We start from the raw sequence: 18,625 nt of genomic DNA on the forward strand, positions 1-18,625 counted from the left end.
GCATATTCTAGTCTTACAATTTACAATAAATGTGACTTCGGAATGACACAATACATTATTTACCATTCATTTCAATTGGACACAAATGATCTGAAACACAGCCAAAACAAACAGCAAATGCATCCAACAAGTTTGTAGAGTAACACGCTTGATGCAATCATTGTATGCTAAGAATATGGGACCAAATACTAAACTTTTGACTACTTTAACACACATATAAGTGATTTTGTCCCAATACTTTCTTCCCATAAAATGTGGGGGGACTATGTACAAAAAGTGGTGTAATTTCTAAAAAAGTTCACCCGATATCATGGAAATACCCTCAAATTAAAGCTGACAGTCTCCACTTTAACCTCATAGTCATTCTATCATCTCAAATCCAAAGTGCAGGAGTACAGAGCCAAAATTGCAGAAAATGTGTCACAGTCCCAATACTTTTTTGTTTTCTTTATATGATACAATACCAGTGCTTGTTGCATTTACAACTTGTCTACGTCCTATCATCAACTGATTTCAGCCAGTGTATAGTTGTAGATTGACTGCATTGTTTGAATGGAATGTTGGCATATTGGCAGTTAATTAGAAACAGTTATGGAATCATTCTTCTAAAACTGGCTGGTTAGCTAGCTGACAAACATACCGTGCTGATAAATTCTTCAAATTCATTATTTTACACAATATCATATCACAGCACTGTCAAACCATGTTAGACCAACACCCTGAACAAAATGGCTGCCCTTTAGACCATCACAAGAATGTTCATGTCCATTCTAGTGGGGGGCTGCGGGGGTGTGTGGTATGCCAGTGTAGAGACCTGCAAAGTGTTTGATGTTTCTCATAATATGATGCACAGAGACAGTGTGGGTGAAGGCGAGTGTAGCAAGCCTCACCGGATTCTACACTGTAGGAGATGGTGTAGTTGGGGCAGACGTTAAACCTGGTGAGCTGTCTGAGCTGGCGGAGGGCCCCGGGGAACCTGTTCTCCTTGATGTGGGAGCTCAGGTCTTTGTCAGGGAAGCACATTTTCTTCAGCTCTGGTCTGGTTTGGCCACACGGTGGCGCCGTGTCATTGATGAAGGTCAGGCTGACTTGTACGGTGGGGTGGCCGAGACCACAGAGGAACTTCTTCAATGGTCTGGTCGCAGCAATGACACTCAGCGGCAGCTTCCAAAACTTATCTGATCAGCAAGAGAACCAAAATAGTAACACAATGCCCCATTTAAATCTCCCACAGTGCATTTATTTCTTGATGACTGGGCACTTTCTGGGCTTCTATGCAATTACATTACTATCCTGGGTTCCGGTTTCCCAAAAGCTTCTTAATGCTAAGTTCATCGTTATGGTCAGAACCAGATTCTAAAAGCAGATCCCTGAACATGATGTATCACCTTGAAGCTCAACGTTATTAGTACGCACAAAGCGTGAAAGCTGAGCAAACTTGAATAACTTCCCCTCACACATTTTACAATGTTAAATATAACTGTATGTTTGAAATACACTGTTCTGTTCAATGGACAATTGGAAATTGCTATATCAAAGTAAATAGATTGAACGGTCAACTTCACAACATATTCCATAAACAATGGGAAAACAATACGGGCGCACAACATTCTGTCTCTATTAAACTCACATGCAGAGTCAAAGTCGCTCCACTCCAGGGTCTTATTCATGGAGAGTATCCCTGTGGTCTCGTCTAGGTGGAACCATGGGGCATAGGTTGGAGGCCTCAGGTAGCACAGGTAGAAGTGGGGCCGTTGAGAGTCGCTCTCCACCATGGCGTGGACCTGAAGCACGGGTGTCCCTGCAGACTGCCCGACGTACACAGTCTCCTTGTACTGATTCTGGGGGAAGTAGAGCCCAACTGACCCTGCAAAAAGAAGAGAAAGGCCATGTGTTAGGAATGGAGGTAGTTAGAGGTTAGGTGCACAGGCAGACAGCACACTTCCACATCCCATCTCTAGGGGGCAGCAGCAACTGGGGCAGGTGCTGAGAGTGCCAGTAAGGCTTGACGAGGTCTTTCTGTGTTTGTTTGAATACCTTTTTGTTATGGCTTTACTTATTGTTTTTGTCACAAACAACTGAACATTTATGAACTGCTTGGGCTGGACAACTACAGAGTGAGGACAGAGCTCATCCTGGACCCAGGTGAGTACACTTTCTTCCTAGGCACATGCATGTTAGCTTTCTCCTACTTTCACGTTAAATGGAGACATGTTATAGAGTCGAGATCAGCTAGACAGGCCAAGAACCCCTAGACATAGCGAGAGTAGACTCTTTTTTTCATGGTTGGCTAGCTGCTTTCGTATCACATGGAATCACCAAACCACCCAGATACTATTTACATAACTGGGAATGAATAATGAATAACCACAATGCACTCTGAAATAGCAAGACACAGTCTTTGACATTCCCAGTACTGTAGCAAGTAACTGAGATGCTGTTTGATTGAAGAGAGAAAAAAATAAGGACTGTTGCCAAAAACAGACAGGGAGATTCGTTGCCAAATGCAGCCAAGACCTGTAACTGAACAGTTTGTTTTTGTCAGGATAATGTTTCATTTTAGTTGGGTTGAATTATAGGTACCACGATCCCTGATGTCATATGCTTATTGTAATATGCTACTGCTAACATACATGTCACCTCTAAAATGATTGGCACCCTTGGTAATAATAAGCAAAAAAGACTGTATAAAATAAACAATTGAAATACTGAGCTATATTGTATTTGCTCAAAGAAAAAAAGTTTGCTCAAAGAAAGAGATTTCATTTAACAAGTAATACAAACTATTATCAAAAAGATAGGTGTCAAAATTGAGGCAGAGAGAAACATTTGCTGCTCAACGCGTGCTACTCGTTACATTTTGCCATGAAGTCGAGAGAAAATGTTGCAGTTTTAAAGCTAATTTCCTGCTGTTCTACACATTTTGCCATTGCTTATGGCATGTTCATATACTATCTGAAGGGCCCCCAACCCCCAAAATATAGGAAAAAACTTGTGTAATTTTGTGTGATTCTTTTTTTTTGGGGGGGGGGGGGGGGCCCAGGGCACTTGACCTGCATGCTTGTTTGGTAACCCGGCCCTGAAAATGAGGTGACACGCATATAAAATCCATTTGTCATCCATCCATCCATCACTAACGTAAATAAACAAATGGTTGTTGACTTTCATAAGTCAGGCAATGGGTAAAGATGTATGTCACTTATTAGGGCAATATCTCAAAAGTTTAAAACCACTGAAACAGTGATAAACTTGTGTGATAGAGGACGCAAGTGTATCTTGTCCCAGTGAGGAAGAAGGCTTGTGAGGCAAAGAAAAATCCAAGGGCCACAGTTAGAGAATTGGTGGCATCTTGGGTTTACCAAGTCTCCAAATCTACAATTAGATGCCACCTCCATGCCAACAGGCTCTTTGGAGGGTTTACCGTTAAAAAAAGCTTTTATTGTGAACAACTAACAAATGTAAATGCCTAGAGTTTGCTAAATGGCATTAGCACTTGAATTGGAACCTGGTGCTATGGTCAGGTGAGATGAAAAATAGGTCTTTGGCCATGCAAACCAGCAGTGGGATTGGCAACAAAAGAAGGATGCATATGCAGAAATAACCTTGTAATTACTTTAGAATATGCTGGTGGATCTATGATGTTCTGGGGCTGTTTGGCTGCCGCTGGTCCTCGGGCCCTTGCTATGTTCAACGTCATCATGAACTCCACCAAGTACCAGGACAATTTAAGCAAAAAACATGGTTGCCTCTGCCATTAGGATGAAACTTGAAAAGTGGATCTTCCAACAAGACAATGACCCCAAGCACACAACAAAATCCACCAAGAAATGGTAAATTGACCACAAAATGTACATTTTGCAATGGAAATGTCTCCGGACTTGAACCCCATTGACAGCCTGGCCGCAAAATCCACATGCAACATAGTAAACGTTCATTTTTTCCCCTCCAATTTGTATTATATATTATGTTTTGTATGGTTACATAGGACAGTAGGTTACTTAAGACAAAAACAAAAGTAGGGAGAGGAGGATGGTTGGGCGTAAAACGCGAACATCTAGCAACCCAAAGTTTGCGTGTTTGAATCACATAATAGACAACTTTAGTATTTTAGCTCATTTGCAACTATTAGGTTTCAACTTGACTTGAAAGTTGCTATTAGCTAAAATGCTAAAGCTGTCTTTATACTTACCTTTTTACATTATTTTCCTCGAAAGAACAACAAGTGGATTTTGAATGCGTCTCCCCTATTTAAAGAGTTGGTCCTCCTGCTCTTCAGTCTGAGAGAGACATTCTGAGGGCAGGTTCATGTCTCCCTTCCTCTGTACATAAAAAAAATGTTTATAACAGACACAAAAGTGTCTTTTGAAAACTGCTTCATATATTCCAAAGTAGTTAGCAAATGTGACTATGTATATATTTATGTTGCCATTAATGTATATAAAGCCTATGTTTGATGGCTTAGCTAGCCATGTCAATGACGAGCTAACTATCACTGTCAGGCAGTGCACTGTAATGTAACGCTAGCCATTGCTAGCAAGTGACTTATTTGTAATCCAAGAATTCTTTAACAAAATATGAATAAGTGAATGTTTACTTTCTTACCATCTTAAAAGGTTTTTATGAAAAGGGTTTTACTTGTACTCTTAAATAAAGGTTAAAAAAAATCTAAATGAAATACTCTGTATATATGGATTGATGTCACTTCACATTGCTATTGCTTCTATCTAAAATATATAATGTGTTCTATCCAACCACTGAACGTGTGGCTGTGACCATCCTGTCAATGCCTGTCAGTAGGGGGTCCTTCATGCTCTGAGCATGACTAACTCAAATGAACGAAATTAGTCGAAAGATTCATTCTCTTGACTGAAAGAGTCGAAAAGATCAGAAAAGACATGAACTTCCCATCACTATTAGCCACAACACATTTGTTTTCGCAATGTGCAATGTATCATACATATTGGCAATTCATAGCATATAATACGAATTGGAGCACGTAACATATCATGCGAAATGGATGATGGGCATCCACAAATTAAAGCACATCATGTAAAACGTAACATATCATACTAAACGGAGCGGATCCAATTTACGTGTAATGTGTTACGTCGACCCCTGAGTCCAGGTTGCCATTGAAAACATGTGGTTTGAATTGAAGAGGGCAGTCCATAAACGTAGACCCCGAAGGATATCAAGGATCTGGAAAAATTCTGTATGGAGGAATGGTCTAAGATTCCTCCCAATGTGTTCTCCAATCTCGTAAAACATGATCGAAAAACACTCAGTGCCGTTATCCTCACAAAGTATTGAAATCAGGGGTGCCAGTAATTTTGATACGTATCTTTTTGAGACACGTATTACTCCTTAACTCCTTAAGCAAAATGTCTTTCTCTGAGCAATTGTATTAGTATGAAATAATATTTTTGTAAAAAAACATTTGCATACATTATATCTCAGTATTTGAATTATTTATTTTATACTCTCTTTTTTGTCATCTATAAAATAAAGAGAGTTGCACACTCTATATATTAACTCCCAGTAATTTATTGGGTAAATCATTGTCTTTTTTCCTCATCTTTATCAAGTGTGCCAATCATTTTGGAGGTGACTGTACCATGGGACACATATCCACTGAATGTAGCTTTTATGCCTACAACGTCAGTGAATTTCACAATCCTATTACACTTTTTTTTAACTGCCTAACTTGAGGGTGTGCCTGCACATACAACATCATCAACTATCAGAAATCTCTTCCCTGATAGGCCTATTTCAATTTCGCCACCGTATATGTCAAATGATGAGACTACACAATATGATGAGACTGTATCTGTACAATATATATGTTTTACTGGCATATATCTTATTCTTATGTCAACGGAAATGGAAGAGGGGCTCAAATGACACGTAAAGCTGTAATGACTTTCTCACATGGTCCATAAGGATGTGGTTTCCGTTTCTCCTTGGTTTCACCTTGGGAAGTATAATTGCTTGGGATAACATGATACCGGGAAGAAATGAATCACAAATGGGGGAGGGGGGGGGGTTGTGGCCAATGTTGGCTAATCTATAGTGCAATAGCAGGCTACTGTATGCATGTTTTACAGGAAAATTGAGATGCGAGTGTTAGACCTGTAATTATATCCCATGTTGTGTTCCTGTCCAACGTCGGTTGGGACGGCCATTTAGGGAACACACTAATGTCATTAGCAGACAGCGAAACTAGATTTCCTATTTCTGTTGGTGCAGTTGAGGCCTTGGCTCTGGTTTCAGACATTGATTTAATTTCGCTGTGCTTGAAAGACAGGGGGTCGAATTGGTGGAAAGAATGTGTCCAGTCTTCCTGAAGGATGGAAATTTAGTCAGTCAAGCTATGACCCTCTTTATTAAAAGCTTTGCTAAGATGAAAAACAAACTGAAGTGCCAGTGGTCCACTTGTCTGAAAAATCTTGGCCAAATTCTGGCCAAAAGCATTTTACCCTCCATATAATTCTGCTATTTGGGCTATATTATTTGGTTTCGCTCCACATCTCAAAGTTAAGTGAGGAACATTAATCAACTCCAAGATCTATTCAAATGAAAGCCATTCATAACACTTGATCTGCTTGAAAAAGAAACCCGTAAAGGTGTAATCCACAACATTTGGACATAAATGGATTAAGAAAGTGAAGAGGTGCCAGATTTTGTATAGCAACATAATCACGAAGAATATCAAGTGCTAAGAAAAAAGCTCCACCGATCAGAGTGTTCACATGGACAGCGTAGCAAGAAATGTGACACGTATTCTTACAACATCCAGCGTCCAAATCCAAGCAGCATCCAATGACCACCAGAGGGAGACATTTCCCTTTTTCAGAGCCAACAACTAAAATAGTCCCCCTGCCCTGAAATCCAAGGCAACAGGGGAACATGATAACTGTGTCGCAGTGGAGGCTGGAACAGCTCATAATAATGGCTGGAATGGCGCAAATGGAATGGCATCAAACACCTGGGAACCATGTGCTTGATGTATTTGATACCATTCCACAGACTCCGCTCCAGTCATTACCACGAGCCCGTTCTCATCAATTAAGGCCCTGACCAACCTCCTGGGCTGTGGAGATAACACTCCGAAAACAAAGTGCTCGAACATCCTCTTAAGATTCTGAATCCTAAATGCTTGAGCGATGTTTACAAAAAGGAGCCACATCATTGTGTATCAGGGCCAATAGACAAACTATAAGAGCTGATTGTAACATAAAATAATATCTGAAATAAGTATTGAGTTTCTTGATCCTTACCTCCTAAATCAGAGGCATAAGAAACAGAGGTACACTCAGAGAAGATGTGAAGGGAGGCATATGTGGACTGACAAGAATCAAAGGTCAACCAACAAAACAGGTGAAATTATAATTCACTAGTGAGGGCTGACTGTGGCTTGAGGTTGGCCATGGTGGGTGAACCATATGCTGGCTCCTCAATTGGTTTATATCAGTTAAAATTCAATTTATTTCCAGGACGGAAGCCAACAGAAAAGCAAGCAGTTTATATCAAAGCTAATTAATTGAAAGCATCAAACCCGCTTGGGAGCAAATAGGTTTCTTTGTTCAGTGATACCGTTAAAGGTTTAACACTGGAGTGACTCAGGACTGGGATGATTGAAAACCGGAGACATTCAATGTTAGAGACAGTCACTTCAGCAGATGCGCTCACTGCTTTGACCTCTCATAACCACGGCAAGGACTATGACCGCAAACACGTGATGCAATCTGAACATATTGATTTCAGCTCAAAGGCATGGCCAGGATTTACGATGGGAAGACACGACTTTCAGAAACTGACACTTCGATCTAATTACCCCCGAAACTGGTGGGTGCTAGACATTTGCGTTGGATGGGGTGAGTTACCCCATGTAATGCAAAGAACTAAACACCTTATGAAAATGTACACCATGAACACAAAGCATTACGTATCAACATTATTGTCAATTAGAAGAACCATCCAATTTTTTTTTTAAATGCCATTTTCATCAATTGATATGTCCTTCCTTGAGGGGTTTTAAAGAACACTACGCTGCTGCTATCGTTATGGTGACATGTCACTTTTTCTTTATATTGATTTCATAACCATTACATGCTATAGGTATGAATGAATTGGTTTGTCTTGTCTCCTCCTTTAACCGAAGCCTAGATAGAGACAATCATCTGTCGCAGGACATAAACAAACAACTTGAAACATGTCTGCATACTCAGACCGCCGGTGACAGATAAGAAGGATGTTTAGGATTGGAGCAGTTTGACAAACAGACAGCCTGGGGACGTCCTCTGACTCTCAGCTGGCCAGGACAAAGACAGAAACTCAATTAGCTCACGACGCACATCACCGGAGAGATTTACCATCTATGAGCTCATGTGCTACACTAGAGAAAGAGCCCCAGCTCCAACAACTCTCTGCTTACTAATCTGTCTGAGGAGTGACAGACACAGACCCGGGTTCAAATAGTATTTTGAGCGTTTGCTTGAGCCTGCCTGGAGTGCCAGATTGGAGGGGTTTGCCGTTTTGAGACTATTCTATTGGTTCCATAGTGCCAGGCAATGTCATTGAAGCACAGCTAAAGTATTTGAAAGATTTCAAAAACAATTTGAATCCGGGTCCGAAAAGATGTGCATCTAGTAGTGGTCTTGTGTCTGGGCAATGAGTTGTGTGACTGTGACAAGAGCAAAGCCCGTGCCCTTTCTACCAAGGTCAACATTCATTCAATGCATCTGTCCCCCAGTAATGGCCCATCGGAAAAGTCAAGTATATGGCAGAGGGCTAATCAATATCAATACTAATCAACATGTTCATGCTCATTGTTTTAACTGATGAGCTAGAGAAAAACACGCACAGTTAATTCCAAGCACGTAAAGTAGGGCTCATTGACTTATACTACTATGTGTTTTTGTCCCAAAAAAACTAAATCTGTGGAATCTGAAAGTCTGTTATCGAGTCATATGGGTCATAATCATCACGCACACGATCTGCTTGTGTATAACCCATTATTCCACACAGAGTAGGTATAGAAAACACCAATGTGAGAATATAAATCAATCTAAATCTGAACGCTGTCACGATCACTCTGTTTCCAAAAATAAAACAGTAATGAGAACAGTTACGGAAGACTCTATACAAGATCCAATTAACTAAAAGGCTGCAAATCAAGCAATAACTCAATTGATGAAAGTGAATATTGATTATAATGTTCTTAGTTTGCATTGGCAATACACAGAATTGCTACATGATACTGTCATGTCCAGATTTTTGTCGGCGTTATTAATCAAATCAAATCAAATTGTATTTGTCACATGCTGAATACAACAGGTGTAGACTTTACCGTGAAATGCTTACTTACGAACCCTTTCCCAACAATGCAGAGCTAAAAAATAAGACAACTTTGCTAAATAAAAAGGAAATATTAACACAATAACGAGGCTATATACAAGTAGTACCGCTACCGAGTCAATGTGCAGGGGTACGAGGCAGTTGAGGTAATTAAGGTCATATGTACATGTAGGTAGGGTTAAAAGTGACTAGGCAATCAGTAGAGTTAATAAACAGAGTAGCAGCAGCGTATGTCAAGATTGTGAAAGAGTTTGAAAGTGTGTCTATGTGGCATCAATATGCATGTTGGTGTGTGTTTTGTGTGTGAGCAGATGTAGTGCGTGTGTATGTGTGAGTGTGCGGATAGAGTCCAGTGAGTGTGCATAGAATCAGCGCAAGAGAATCAGTGCAGAAAAAAAGTGAGGTCAATTCAAATGATCTGGGTAGCCATTTGATTAACTGTTCAGTAGCTTGTGGGGTAGAAGCTGTTCAGGAGCCTTTTGGTTACAGACTTGCCGTACTGTTGCAGCGAGAACAGTCCATGACTTGGGTGGCTGAAGTCTTTGACAATTTTTAGGGCCTTCCTCTAACACCACCTGGTATACAGGTCCTTGATGGCAGGGAGCTTGGCCCCAGTGATGTACTGGGCTGTACGCACTACCCTCTGTAGCGCCTTGCGATCGGATGCCAAGCAGTTGCCATACCAAGCAGTGATGCATCCAGTCTAAGGGTCAAACTTTTTGAGGATTTGAGGGTCCATTCGAAATCTTTTCAGCTTCCTAAGGGGGAAGAGGCATTGGCGTGCCCTCTTCACGTCTGTGTTGGTGTGTTTGGATCATGACAGGTCCTTGGACACCGAGGAACTTGAAACTCTTAGCCTGTTCCACTACAACCCTGTCGATGTGAATTGGGGCGTGCTCGGACCTCCGTTTCCTGTAGTCCACAATCAAATCCAATCAAATTGTATTTGTCACATACACGTGTTTAGCAGATGTTATTGCGGGTGTAGGGAAATGCTTGTGTTTCTAAGGCCAACAGTGCAGTGATATCTAACAAGTCATATCTAACAATACGCACAATTTAAAGTAAAGGAATGGAATTAAGAATATATCAATATTTGGACGAGCAATGTCAGAGCGGCATAGACTAAGATACAGTAGAATAGGATAGAATACAGTATATACATATGCAAAATATGTAAACACTATTAAAGTGACTAGTGTTCCATTATTAAAGTGACCAGTGATTTCAAGTCGATGTATATAGGGAAGCAGCGTCTAATGTGCTAGTGATGGTTATTTATCAGTCTGATGGCCTTGAGATAGAAGCTGTTTTTCAGTCTCTCGGTCCCAGCTTTGATGCACCTGTACTGACCTCGCATTCTGTATGGTAGCGGCGGTGAACAGGCAGTGGCTCGGGTGGTTGTTGTCCTTGACAATCTTTTTGGCCTTCCTGTGACATCGGGTGGTGTAGGTGTCCTGGAGGATCATCTCCTTTGTCTTGCTGACGTTGAGGGAGAGGTTGTTGTCCTGGCACCACACTGCCAGGTCTCTGACCTCCTCCCTATAGGCCGTCTCATCTTCGTTGGTGATCAGGCCTACCACTGTAGTGTCGTCTGCAAACTTAATGATGGTGTTGGAGTCATGTGCTGCCACGCAGTCGTGGATGAACAGGGGGTAGAGGAGGGGACTAAGCATGCAACCCTGAGGGTGTTGAGGGTCAGTGTGGCGGATGTGTTGTTGCCTACCCTCAGCACATGGGGGGCGGCCCGTCAGGAAGTCCAGGATCCAGTTGCAGAAGGAGGTGTTCAGTTACAGGGTCCTTAGCTTAGTGATGAGCTTGGATCATTCATCAAAAAGCCCTAACAAGCTTCATCTCGCTATCGAGCAACATACTAGTGATAAGGATAGGCCAACCTCAAACTGATGTTTTTGGTTCCATCAATGTTTGGCATTTGAGTTACTGCATAGTGGATTGAGACCCAATGTGTTGTGTCCACGGGGCTAATTTAATTAATGAACATTCGTCATGCTTTTGTGTTGTGGAACTGCTTTCTGTGGCCTCTTTATGTGATAGCGTTGCAATTGAATTCAACATTTTGTTAGTCAGAGTAAGGGGATGTTTTTCTTTGTAACAATTTCTTTGCTTGACGCACATAGAAGAACCACAGGTAGACTAATGTAGTAACATAGTAATCAATTACCCTCATAACGTAATCCAATTAGCCTCAGAGATGACAAGAACCGAATGCAATGTCCCATGTTAATCAGTCAACAATAAATCTAATATAACATCTCCTTAGGGGTTAGCTAACCTAGCTGCGACTACAAATTCAGTTGAAGAATTCCTCTGGGAGTGACTGGGACATTAGGAAGTGAACAGAGGACAGGTCATGCAGCAGCAGATCTATTTTCATGTCTTCCTCAACATCAGGCCACTTACATGAAATGCCAGTTCCAAACATATACTGTTACGTTATTATACTGTTATTATTTGACGTGTTCTTATATGTTAAGGTAACCTATAGGTTTCTTCCCTCTGGAGTTTTTCCTAGCCAATTTGCCTCTGCTTCTGCTTGCTCTTTGCAGGCTCGACCGGGTTACTGCATGACAGCTGATGTAAAATGGGGCTTTATAAATACATTTCAGTGATAGATTATCTGTATTGTAGCCAACGTATAGGCATTGTCTGTGTTCGACACCATAAACAACAACTGCTCTGCCTCCGCTTGGCATTTTCTCTTCATTTACCACTTCTCAGGTTTCATGCTCGCTTGGTCACAGCAACAGCACTTCCTGGTCACTGATTTTGACAACGAGGCTATAAAATACCTGCTGATGTGTTATATTAAGGGGTGTGTTCTATTTTAAAAGACTTGCCTTGCGTGTTCAATCAAATTGGCATGCTGTCCATGTAATCTGCGTGATCATAATGGCCCTATACATAAAGAGAGGGTCCCTAAATTCATCCAACAAATAGAACACCTTATTAGTCGAAAGGGTCAAAATGCCACTGCCAAAGCAATCCCAACGCTGAGCCATTTCTACATCTATCGCTACCCTGCTTGGTCAAAGAGAAAGCGAGAAAGAGGCTTAAAAAGAGCTCAGCTCAGTCGTGCTATTCTTCGTTGTTGTAAATGATCGGTCAAACACAGCATGCATCACCGACCACTGGAAAATTATTTGTCAAGACCCATGTGAGAGAGAAAAAAAAAGAGCGCTAAATGCCCCAGGGACACAATTTCAATCAATGTCTCCTTGTCCTTCCACCAAAGCAAATTGGAATGTGCCCGTGCAATGGGTTGGAAATGTGACCCTTGACTGACTGAAGGATCAGGGACAGTGCCAGTGCAGGGAAAGGTTGTTGTAGCATCCATGCAGTAGAGGACCCTAGCAATAGACATACATACTGTAGACATTGGGCTTGGTCTCTCATGCTGTACATGGCAGTAAACCAATTAAGTGCAATACAATGAGTACCTCGGTCTTTGAGAGAGAAGCACATTTATATCATTCTGGTGTTTTTGAGTATCTGATTTTGTGACTAGGTTTACCTATAACAGTACACGTGCATAATATGAATACAGTAAAATATCTAAATACACTGGTAAAACTGGAGTCCATATCAAAAAGAATGTATGTTTCAAAACAATTCCTATAGCTAAGCAAAACATGTCGATAGAACATCAAATGTCGGTAATACATTGTGTGTTACCACAATATGCTGATACTCTGAGGACAGTGTATCAACTCTGACACATGCAAACTACTGCCTATGGGAAAAGGTCCTCATTGATCCAAGAGTAGAGCACAGCTGAGCTTTTATCTCCAAAACATTGCAGTAACATTGAAGTAACATTTGTTGATGTGGGGAACTGACATTCAACATTTTGGCTTGGTTTCGCTCCTATAGTGCACGTTCTATAGCGTACATTTTCACCACAGAAAAATTCCCATAAACCAAACTATGACTGGAATAAAAGGAAAGAAATGGGGTAGCACTCTAACAAATACGTTTTTGCACCATGCTTTTTCTTTTCTTCCAATTATACTAAAAGAAAACGCACTGACAGCAAGAGCAGAAAATGTAGAAGATTTAGAATGCATCCATAAGCAACCCAAGACACAAGCTTAACTAAATCATATAATGTAATAAAGGCCTAAATCAAATAGTGTCATCTATCAAATTAGATTTACTGGTCTGGTCCTTCTCAAAAGCAATGGATGCTGATGAAAATGATTGTGCTAATGCAAGGAGGAGAACCAGGTGAACTGTCCGCTGACAGAACTTCCTGTGGGAGGTGTAGGGAGCCAATCACTAGGGATTACCACTTGGGATAGCGTAAGGGTTAGAGTTCCTCCCAGAGCTACAAATATGGGTAATAAGGTCAAAACAGCAGGTCTACAGATCAATGTTTTTATACCTAAAACATCCATGTCTCTTTACTTATGGGATGCACCATGTTCCTACTTCCTACAGGTGACTGATTGATGTTCTGTCAGTGGTAACCTTTTCCCCTGAAAAGGGTCAACTCACCTGAACCTCGAACATTGACCATGCAGCCATTTGGTCATAACAGTAGGCTACCCACAGCTCCCTGATGGTGATTTCACACATTTGTTTCCACCAGACAATTGTCAAATTATGGACAGAATTGGGGAAATTCTCCCTTGATGACTTTACATGTATTGTTTTTTCATGAAAGATGAGGGCCTAACGTCCTAACATTTTGCTCATCTTAGTAACCTGAACTTTTGAAACATTTAAAATTATATATATTTAATACACAAAGATTCTGGATATATAATATTTCCCAAAGTATTGGAGTGGTTTGCTCAGGAAATACGGTACATTTTTCACTGAGGACAATAACACATTAATAGCTCTTCAGAGATAGATGGGAGGGGCTGAGGGGAGCTGACGGATGGGACTAAAAGCAAACAAAAGATAACTAATGTAAAATATACTGCGTAAAATATATATAGCATGTATAAGCTGGAAGTAGAAGCCTAAGTGTTATTGTCCATTGATGTACTCTAAATAGGTGAGGGATGGTAGGGTTAGGGGGAAATAATAAAGGAAAATAAATGTTTTTTATTTATTTTTTAAACAGTAATTAATTTTAAACATTAATAGGCTAAGTGTAGACAGGTAGCTAAGTGTACACGAGAGAGAACACAGTGATCCTAGCAAACATTTAAGTCAGTCAATCTGAATCATATATTACATGACCACAAATGTGACAGAGCTGGACTACGTGATAAATCAAAAAAAGTGTTGATCTTTAGGCCACCTGTGTAGTCACCGCTTTCATGACGTGTATGGAAATATACACAGATATCAGATTTTGGAGTGTTTGAATAGAAATACAATTTTAGCCTTCACGTTATGCTAAAATAATACTGATTTCCAGCAGACATTTTGCATGCGCTTCTCGGTCTGTACACCTCCTGTACATGTACATGCACAAACTCTCCAACCAGCCACCATTTCAAAACACTGATGGCCATTACAGGAGCATTGAGCCCCAATTTCCTTTGTTTGATTTCCCCAGCAGGAACCATGTATACTGAACAAAAATATAAACGCAGCATGTAAAGTGTTGGTCCCATGTTTAATGAGCTGAAATAAAAGATCCCAGAATTTTTCCATACATACAAAAAGCATATTTCTCTCAAATTCCGTGCACGAATTTGTTTACATCCATGTTAGTGAACATTTCTCCTTTGCCAAGATAATCCATCCACCTGACAGGTGTGGCTAATAAGCTGAATAAATAGCATGATCATTACACAGGTGCACTTTGTGCTGGGGAAAATAAAAGGCCACTCTAAAATGTGCAGTTCTGTCACACGACACAATTTCCCAAGTTTTGAGGGAGCGTACAATTGGCATGCTGTTGCCAAAGAATTCAATGTTTATTTATCTACCATAAGCCGCCTCCAACATCATTTTAGAGAATTTGTCAGTATGTCCAACCGACCTCACAACCGTGTAACCACACCAGCCCAGGACCTCCACATCCATCTTCTTCACCTGCGGGATCTTCAGAGACCACCCACATGGACAGCTGATGAAACTGAGGAGTATTTCTGTCTTTAATGAAGCCCTTTTGAGGGGAAAAACTCATTCCGAAGTGGTTGGGTCTATGCCCTCCCATCCCACCCATGGCTGCGCCCCTTCCCAGTCATGTGAAATCCATAGATTAGGGCCTAATGAATATACTTTAATTGACTGAGAACCTTATATGAACTGTAACTCAGTAAAATAATTTCAATTGTTGCATATTGCATTTATGTTTTTGTTCAGTATACCAGTTGATTGATAACTTGGGGCGGCCATATTGTCCAAGGTATCATTACAATAATTAGAACATGACTGTTAACTGTTCAAATATCCATCTCTACAAAGGCTCATGATTTAAAGCAGAATCCCTGTATAGATAAATCATATAAATAGATTCATTTTCAATAAAAAGCTATTGTAATTGCTGTGGCTTTAATGTGTTTGAAGTTTGCTTTATTTTAATATCATCTGAAATAGTTAGTGTCTGCATTTGGCAAATCACTTTTTACCTGAATGAAATTCCATCTAACTTACAGGTTGGATATCATTAGTAGGCCCACTTCACTAAATTATGAATGATTACATGACAAATAATTACAGTCAAACTCAATCAAAAGACATTGTTTTCCCATCAAAACACATGTTGTAGTTCCATCTCTCCACTGTTTCCCAAGTAACAGTCATGTCCTCTTATGGATGACCCTCATCTAACCTTATTGTTGTCACCATCCGTGGCCAATCCTATCCATTGACCTACTATCATTAAAAAAGTAATTTACTGCCCTGTCTTTAGTTATGCGTTATAGGACGCATTTGCTATTAGAACGGTGGGTTGGTTCAGTTGTTTAACTGCCTGTACTTTCTCATCAGAAAACAAACATGCAGTGTTTGCCCAGAGACTGGTGCACCTGCCGCACACCTGCCCTCAGACCGTCACCGGGCGCGTGGCTTTTGTTCCGACAAAACGAGCAGGTGTAGAATCCATCCAATGCTCACGTCTAGCCTGCCCGATGCTGTATTCAACACCTATGCAATTAGGACTAGGGCCTGCAAAATAGCGTACTATTGACTCTCGAAATCTAGTTTAGGCCTACTCAATTTGATAAACAACACATCATTTCATAGGCCTAAGAAACGTGGGGACATTGGTTCAAAACAGGGTAGTGTATAGGGCCATTTCTGTTTCAATCTGCACATTTTACGACACTGTAATAGGCCATATAGGCGACTTATCGTTGCTCCAGCTCCTCAAAATCATTTGGGCGTGATTTATTGCGAGTTTAGTTTACAGATATCCCCTGCGGACTGAAGACAATATAAAGGCAAAGTGGTACATTCTGTAGAGCATTACTAAATGCCAACTGCTGCCACTGTGAAAAATAACCAAAGAACATTTACACAACTATGACAACTGAAGTACTTAATCATTTTTTACAAACTCTCCCATGGGTGATTACGTAACACATTAATTCCATACTCTCAAAAGTGAATGAAATTGGTCTAGCTATATAGGCTGATGTTTTTTTTCCCTTCCTCAATTCAAAGTAGCCTTACTATAATTACACTTAAAAATAAAAAAAATGCTAAACTGACTTTTATATGAACAGTTTATATGTGCTCTCAATTTTGATACATATATTAGTTATTCTATCAATACTTATACACAATGGTCTATAGTTGAACAACCTTTCTGCTTTAGAGCTCTGGCCACACACTGCGATTTACAAACTCTTGAGCCATGAGTTAGACTATAAATATAGTCTGGTTGGGGGTAGAGTGTTAGTACAGTTGGGCAGTGGGATTGTGAATGGGATTATAATATTATGGTATATGCATTTTACTCACGGAGGCCATGTGCCATGCCATGCATATCACGAACGGGAAGGACAATGTATTTATACTATATGCCAGCAGCATGCCTGTTGTCTTATAACATGTTACTGTTATAAATACTCTCTGAATCCCATTCAAATCCCCAAACGAATCAAATGGCATACGCGTTTTAGTCCATTTTAGACTATACATATGCCATTGAATTTGCCGTGAATGTTAAGTCATGGGACTTCACGTCTTAGTAATATGTTAGAAACGAACATACTGTATTTGCTTGCATAGGAAGCAAGATATTTGGAATTGAGATTTGACATTTCGTGAAGATTTATTCGAATTGACATTAGTCACATCAATCTCTGTATATCATCTTGACTATGAATTATGAACAAGATGCCCTGAGAATTGATGCTGACGAGAGGACAAACAATGATTGGCTACACTCCAACTAGGACGTGTTTGTTTAAGTCACTATAACTAAGCTAAATGGACATGCTTGTTTAAGTTACTATAACTAAGCTAAGTTAAAACGTTCAGCCACGAACAAGTTTTACGCACGTTTACGCACGGCCCTTCATAAATCACACAGCGGCAATAACGTTTCGTTTGACTACGTATATTTCCATCTGATTTCATCTGAAATTAAGTCAAATCCACCTATTCTGTAAGGTGAAACGAATTTGAATAATAACAAAGGTAAACTACATGCTTGCTACATGCAAACTAGGCTATGTTGTTCATTCAGATAAACGCACGCGTATTTAGATAGATTTAAACTCCATTCCCAGAAAACCATGAGATGCGATAGAGGCTAATTGAGGCTGACCCTTACCTTCACACAACAGCAGGAGGACCAAAACGATGCTTCCCAGAGAGAAACCACACGTTTGCCCCATAATCGCCAATCATAAGTGAAAGTTGCAGGATGAATAATGAAAAATCACGCGTAGAGACCACTGGTATAAAAGAACGGCAGAGAACCTTTGGATAAAAACGTAAGCAAGAGTAATGTACTAGTTTTCCCGCACACAGCTCCTCCGGGCAAACAATGAAGTACATTGACGGAGTGCCTGTCCCATTGGGCTGGTCTCTGCAGCTTTTGCTGCTTGACCGTCTGTAGCGAGCAGTGCAGGGGGAGGTTTAAATCAAGCTAATATTCAGCTATGTATTTTTTCAGTCCAGCCGGAGCAGCACACTGTACGCGATAGCATCTCCCCACACAAAACAAATATATATATATCACAGAATGTCAAATCATTAACACCCCCCCCTCCCCCACACACTAATTTTCCTATTAGTGCTAATGAAAAACATCTCAAAAGTGCTGTGCTTTTTACTTCTCACCTCATGCCTCCTATTTGTGAAGTGAATTTTCAAATGTGCTTATGTCATA

The 18,625-nt window shown here is 40.5% G+C and overlaps 1 protein-coding gene across 1 annotated transcript in view; it reads right to left on the reverse strand.

Annotated features, from left to right (window-relative positions):
- Positions 1-18,402, reverse strand: part of LOC135510834 (proto-oncogene tyrosine-protein kinase receptor Ret-like) — a 30,157-nt gene extending 11,755 nt beyond the window's left edge. Inside the window, exons 1-3 of the mRNA XM_064932110.1 lie at positions 18,065-18,402; positions 1,631-1,867; positions 891-1,178 (exon numbers count right to left, since the gene is read on the reverse strand). Coding sequence (XP_064788182.1) covers positions 891-1,178; positions 1,631-1,867; positions 18,065-18,128 — 589 coding nt within the window. The 5' untranslated portion in view covers positions 18,129-18,402. The remainder of the gene's footprint in view (positions 1-890; positions 1,179-1,630; positions 1,868-18,064) is intronic.
- Between the last annotated feature and the right edge of the window lie 223 nt (positions 18,403-18,625).

The sequence above is a fragment of the Oncorhynchus masou genome, chromosome 23 (genome assembly GCF_036934945.1).
Source record: "Oncorhynchus masou masou isolate Uvic2021 chromosome 23, UVic_Omas_1.1, whole genome shotgun sequence".
Lineage (NCBI taxonomy): Eukaryota > Metazoa > Chordata > Actinopteri > Salmoniformes > Salmonidae > Oncorhynchus > Oncorhynchus masou.